The sequence below is a fragment of the Blastomyces dermatitidis genome (genome assembly GCF_000003525.1).
Source record: "Blastomyces dermatitidis ER-3 genomic scaffold supercont1.2, whole genome shotgun sequence".
NCBI classification, from domain to species: domain Eukaryota; kingdom Fungi; phylum Ascomycota; class Eurotiomycetes; order Onygenales; family Ajellomycetaceae; genus Blastomyces; species Blastomyces dermatitidis.
This window is the reverse complement of record NW_025544775.1, coordinates 5,560,640-5,567,770: the sequence shown is the minus strand read 5'-3', so window position 1 is coordinate 5,567,770 and position 7,131 is coordinate 5,560,640. Positions and strand designations below refer to the sequence as shown.

General features: G+C 33.5%; 1 protein-coding gene across 1 annotated transcript; it reads right to left on the bottom strand.

Moving 5' to 3' along the window:
• Nucleotides 1-6,357: 6,357 nt before the first annotated feature.
• On the bottom strand, nt 6,358-6,645 carry BDCG_16492 (uncharacterized protein; the record flags this gene model as incomplete). Its single annotated transcript, XM_045425717.1, has 1 exon — nt 6,358-6,645. The coding sequence occupies one exon, from the start codon at nt 6,643-6,645 to the stop codon at nt 6,358-6,360; it is 288 nt and encodes a 95-aa protein (XP_045279874.1).
• Between the last annotated feature and the right edge of the window lie 486 nt (nt 6,646-7,131).

Below are 7,131 nucleotides of genomic sequence, written 5' to 3'. Positions count from 1 at the left end.
ACAGAGTATAAGTCTTTATAAAATCTTCTATTCAGATTGTCTGAACTGCAACTGAAGAATGAATATACTCAGTATATTCAGAAACTGCTTATAACAGAGATCAATTCTGTAGAAATAAAGAATTGAAGAGACTTAAATAATCTCTTACAAAGAGAGAGCTGGATTTATATACCTGTGAATAAGTTTCTATGTATAGAACTTATTAAAAGGTATTATAACTCTTCTCTAGCAGGTCATTTTACAGATACTAGAACTTATGAGTTGCTCATAAGAAAATACTTCTAACTGAAGATGCAAGAACTTGTGAAGAAGATAGTGAATTCTTGTACTATTTATCAGAGTTTGTGAGTAGTGTAATTCAGATTATATAAAGAACTTACTTCTCTACTCATCTCACAGAAACCTTGAAAACAGCTAGAAATGAATACTCTTATAAGCCTTTCTGAAAGTAAGAACATATATAATGTCTGCTTTGACAGTGTACTGATGATAGTGAATCACTTCATTAAAATAACACACTTTATACTCACTTACAAGAACTTGAAGTCAAAGAATTTGACTTACATCTTTATTCATAATATGATTCAGTTGCATGAATTGTCTATGAACATTGTCTCAGATAGAGAATTAATCTTTATAGAAGAGTTCTAATCTGATCTGATAACTATACTGAAGATCTTATGAGATCTAAGCACAGCTTTTCATTAACAGACAGATGATCAGATAGAATATCTGATAAGTATATTAAAACAGTATCTGCAGTGCTTTGTTAATTACAATCAGAATGACTGAGTGCATTGATTATCACTTACAGAGTTTATATACAATAACTCAAAGTATGTCAGTATAGATAAAATTCTCTTTGAGATGCTCACTGAGACTTATTTATGAATAATCTTGATAGATCTGTGAGAGTATACTATAAAGTGTGATGATATCTGTGAATAAGCTGAGAGAATTCAGAATATTCAGAAGAAAGCTCATAAATTCTTGAGAAAGACTCAAGAGTATTAGAAGAGATACTATGACTTCAAGTATATTACAAAGAGTTTTAAAAAAGATAATAAAGACTGACTAAGTCTAGAAAATATCATTATATGAAGATCTAGTAAGAAGCTGAATCTCTTATAGACAGAGTCTTGTAAGATTATAAAGAAAGTTAGCTTACAGTTCTATAGATTAAAACTGTTATCTGAGTTGCAGATATATAATATTTTTCATGTCTCTTTACTCTGTAAATATAAGAAATTCTTAGAAGAGAACTCTGTGACTTATCACTCTGTCTGTGAAGTACTAGAGAGTGAAAGAGAATATCAGATTAAAGAGATTATTAACTCAGAGAAGTGAGATTATAAGCTCTAGTTTAAGATTCAGTGATAAGAGTATTCTGATAAAATGAATAAGTTTACTTAAGAATTATCTGAGCAGATAAGATATCTGTAGAAGCTGAGACATGACTTTCATACTATAAATTCTGATAAGTCAGAATGACATGATCTTCACTAAGAATCTAATTGTAATAAAGATATTAACACTATTATTTATAAACTCTAGTCTATAAGATAATGAGTTTCTACTGAGATAAACAGTCTGCAGTGTATACAAGAAAAGAAGAAATCATATTCTTATTAAAGCTAAAAAACAAGAAAATAAACAGAGCTGTGAACATAATTTAGAGATTAATAAAGAAAAAATAAAGAAAATTCATACTCACACTCTTAATATCTGTGATACTTAATTCTCTCACAACTATCAATTTCTCTCTTCAAAGAAGCAGAGAGTATTATATTCACAGTACAGATAATTGTTGCATTTAATATAAAGACTTCTAAAAATACACAGACTTCAGAGAAGCTGAACATCAGAGTATATACAGTTATAGCAGAGTCTTGAAGACTGATTATCTGTGCATGTGACTAGATATTTCTTATAAAGCTGTGTCTGCTTTCTCAGTTGTATTGAAGTATTCAGTCTGAAAATAATTGAGATATGAAGAGAGAGCTCATCTGTTCAGATTAACTCTTATCACAAATTCATGACATTTGCATTGTCTTGATTACTCAGATTTTGCAGGTATCTGAGAACTCATCTCTTATTGACAATAAGATTGTGAAAATGCGCTGCAGTGTGAGGACCATTGATAGAGAATCTAGACATATTTGTATATACCTGGTCAGAAATTGTACAGGCAGAGAGAAGGTGATTATAGGCCTGTGAGACTGCATGTAAGAAATCCCGCTCCTCGCGGATTCTTTACCCCTATTTCTATCTCTCGCGTAACCAATAGGGCTAGCGGCCCTTGGCTACACACAACTATATAGACTGGAGTTCATGAATACTATTCATAACTCAGCTTGAATGCTATTATATATTTGATCTCTATATTTTATCTTTCTACTGTGAATACTTCTAGTAGTTAACAGTACATATCACATCAAGCTGTAAACACCTGAATAATCATCTATGAGCACTTATTCTTACATTTCAAGCTCAGTCAGTCAGCAACTGTCTGTTATAACTGAAAGAACTAGAAACTCATATACTTCAATCTCTGCAAACTCTACTGCAGACACTCAGAAGCAGTCATCTGAATTATGAATAACTCTTATAAAAGAAGTCTCAGAGAACTTATCAATCACTCACAGAACATCATTCTCTACATCTGTGACAGAGAAATTCTTCAAATCTATGAATAAATCAATCTCAGTGAAGAACATTCTTGAGCATCTTCTATAAGATTAAGCTATTTTTCTACAAGAAATGCTTACTGTCTGCAAACATTCTTAAACTGAGTCTCTAGACATGATCTTCAGAGATACTCATGAATTGAAAAGAAACTTTCTCAAGTTATAATCACTTAAGATTATCTATTAAATCACAATCTATAAAAGCTTTTATGAGTTTGTATTTAAAATTGACTCACAAGCTCAGCTGTGTGATATGAAAGATGAAGAAGCTGTTATCTACATAATAACAGATCTCTATTACACTGAAGTCAAGAACTGGCTGAATTATCTAGAGAATGATTATAAGAGATTCTGATAATCTGTTCTCAAGATCTATCTAGAGAATAAGTTGAGAGACTCTGTAAGCTGAACAGAGAACATCTGAGCTGCAATTATCAATATTAGAAAAAGAGGTGAAAAATCTGATAAAGACTACTCACAGCACTTTATAAAATTATGATATGAATTAAGATCTGTGAAAACAGAGCTCTGAAATAAGACCTGAATGATGATGTTTGTAAAGAAGCTGAATAAAGATATGCAGAACAAGCTCATTGAGCAAGACTCTAAGCTCTTGACTCTGAAGAAACTGATGACTCTTATTCATCACTTACAGATCACTGTGAGAGTCACAGATCTGTGAAGAGTGAATCACTGATCAGCTCTGTGAGAATCAGAACAACAGAGAACAGGTTTATCAGAAAAAGATAATAAGACATAGAGAGGTTCATATCTGACTACTAAGCAGAGAGAGAGAGCTTCATAAGCTTCTGTGAATAGAGTGTATAATAGAGAGATTAAGAAAAAGAAACTCTGCTTCATCTGTTCTAAATCAGAATATCTTCATACAAACTGTCTGAATAAATCAAAATAGAAATTTGAGAAGTCACAGACAGAGTCAGCAACAGCCTTCTTAAGAGTCTTGAAGCTGATACCTGAATCTGTTACTCTCTCAATGAAAATGCTTACTCATAGAAAGAGATCATGCTGCAGTACTACTGCTCTGCAAGTATGAGAAGTATTAATGAACTCAGAATTTCAGGTCACTGTGATGTTTCTAAAGCTCATGAAGTGAATAAGCTGAAAGATGAAGACTGAAAACCTGCTCTTGCAACAAGCAGAGTGTGAGAACTCAGATCTGAGAGCTGAGAAACTTGTAAGAGTTATCTTTGAATTGTAAGATCTCTCTGAAATGTGAAGAAGATTTATAAAAACTGTGATTATCACAGACATTACAGATGACATGTACTTGAGACTTGTATAACTTTAAAGACACAATTCATACATAGCTGTCTGTGAGTCAGGTTTATACTTCTGATCAGTGTTAACAGACTCACTTATAAAGATAGAATCAGTTGATACTGTAGAGTTAATCAGAGAAGATAAGCTCATCTATATAATGACTTTGCAAGTGTCTGAGAATCTTGCAGTTATGAAAACTGAGCTTCAGATATCAGAGAAATACTGAGATCTTATAGAGATGTTCAGCTCAGTAAAGACAGCTGAGCTTCTTTCTCACTATGAGAAGAATCTGATAATAGATTTAGTAGAAGAGTAGAAACCCTTCTGAGAATTAATCTATAAGCTCTCTCATCAGAAGACAGAGGTCTTGTGAACCTATGTAAAGAAGAATCTGAAGAATGACTTTATTCAATCTTCACAGGCCTTCACAGAAGCCTCTGTGATATTCATGAAGAAGAAGAATAAAGATCTCAGATTATATATAGACTACTGTAATCTGAACTTCAAGATAACAAAGATTTACTATTCTCTGTCTCTGATTGAGAATGTGATCAATCATCTCACAGAAGCTGTTATATTCATATAACTGAATATGATCAATGCATATACACAGCTGTGAATACAGTCTGAGAATGAATAAAAGACTGTCTTTAGAACTGCTCTGAGATTGTTTAAATATCTAGTAATGTCTTTTAATCTGACTAATATCTCTGCAGCATTTCAGTCTTTCATTAATAAAATACTTCATGCATATCTGAATGTCTTTATGATAATATATCTGAATGATGTGATGATGTACTTTATGAAGAAGAAAGAATACACTGAGTATGTGTGAAGTGTGTTGAAGATCTTAGATGAGACAGAACTGTATGTTAAGCTTATGAAGTGCAACTTCAGTGCTCACTGAATTAATTTCCTAGAATATGTAATCATCACAGATGATATTCAGATGAAATCTTCACAGATTGAGACTATTCTATCATGACTGAAGTCAACTAGTATTCATGAGATTCAGATCTTTCTGAACTTTGTGAATTTCTATAGATAGTTTATCTTTGTATTCACAAGAATCTTCTTAACCCTTACAGACATACTGAAGAATGAAAATAAGAAGAAGTTATTCTGTGAACAGAGAATGAAAAGATTGTTGAGAAGAGAGAACTGTGAGAACTTTCTTACTTCAGAAGCTTATGAAGTCTTTATAAGATTAAAACAGATATTCATAGATACAGTAATGCTGTTTCACTTTAATCTCTTACTCTTAATCAGATTGAAGACAGATGTCTTCTTCTTTATAATTTCAGAAATAGTCTCACAACTATAGTTAAATGAGAACTGGGTTTCAGTGGCCTTTTTCTTGTGAAAGATGCAACTCACAGAGATCAACTATGACATTCATAATCAGAAGCTTCTTATAATAGTGAAATTCTTCTATCACTGATATTGTAACATGGCGGAACCGAAGCGGTGGCTAGTCAGCGGCGACACATAGAGATAGTTGTTTGAGAAGCTGTATAAGTGAGCTTGACTATCTTGCTTGAATAGTGAGCTCATAGGCTACAGGGTTATTGCGAGGATATCACAGATATAATACTTAGTATACTAAGAAGATTGTATGAGACATGCAGTAACTCTTGTATATATTTCAGTCAGAGTAAAACAAATTGCTGACTTCTTTGATAAGAAGCCAGCATCTAGCTATTCTATATAGACAATGAGCAGATACTCTCCTCTCATTTCATGAGTGAGAATAGCCAGAGCAATACCTCAGCAGCATCTCATTGTCAAGGAAGAGTAATCTGCTGATCTTGTATAAAAGTGAGATTCTTATATTCATCAATCAGATCTTTCTATGATACATCTGAATGATATCATAGAGTGATTGAAAACTGATTCAGATGAGATGAAATTATCTGCATGAAAGTGATGAGCTGTGTGAAACCACAATGAGGTCTTGACATGGTCAGAAGTGTGACAATACTCTTCTCTTTAAGAGTATAGTCTCTATGCTCTCAAGATTACTGAATTAGGAATTATCTTTGTTGTATAGCAACAGTTGCTAACTGATTGATAGTGTGTGTGCTGTGTGTAACACAAAGATAAGTTTTTCTACTGACTGTATAGATCTTTCTTTTCCCATCTTCATTCAAATCAAATGCATGGTAAGTGAGTTTCTTATATATTGATTTAAAATGTGGAAAAACATAGTTAACAAGTGACTTGCAGATCTCTCAATATATTTCATTCTATATATGAAATTCCCTGCAAAAGTGATGTATTTTAGAGACAAAGCTAACAGTAGTGACAGGATTTTTTTTGAAAGATCTTTCTCTCTGTGACACATTTTTCTCCCCCTCTCCTCATCTGCAATAGTGAGTGCATGAGAGTATCATTCTTGAAGAATAGTAGAGAGCTTATTCTGACATTTTCTAGTGAGTAAATGTCTTTGTGATGCGGCGGTGATCTCCATGACCATCAAGAAAGCCAGATTGAAGGTGAAGATAATGTCAATGAGCTGTGAAAGCTCTGCTCTCATTGTCACACCTTCTTCTGCTTCTCTTGCAGTCACAGTGATTCTGCCGGTCAGTGTGTCTGCATCTAGTTCATCTTCTGCCCCTCTCACCGCTGTTGTAACACCGCCCCTCTTCTCAGTCAATACAGTGACATATAACCCCATGTGATCATTCAGAGAGAAATCTGAGAAGAGCTTGATTCTGAGAACAGTGACTCTGAGAAGCCTAATCTATAGTTTCTCTTCTGCAGCACATCTGAGCTCTGCTTGAGATGCTGCTGAGTTGAGTTCACAGAGTTCTGCAGTTCTTTCATCTTCTTTCTGTGAGAAGGCTCTGATGTGATCTCTAACTGGCACTGCTACTTGTCTACACTGCATTAAGCAGCTGAAGAAGAGAGGGATTTTATATATCTGCTTCTTCTCTCACTTCTATTATTTCTGTTATACTTGTAATAACAACTTCTGTCTCTCTGTAAGTATTACCTACTCTACAAGAAGACATTGTATTGACTCTGACAAGAAGCTCAGATGCTCAAGCAGTACAGAGCAAGAATCTTGAAGCTTTAAGTATTGATGAATTCTGTCAAGACTGAGAAGGTTTCTCTTACTCATCTATAAAAGAAGATGAAAGTGTGAATCTTCAAGATGAAA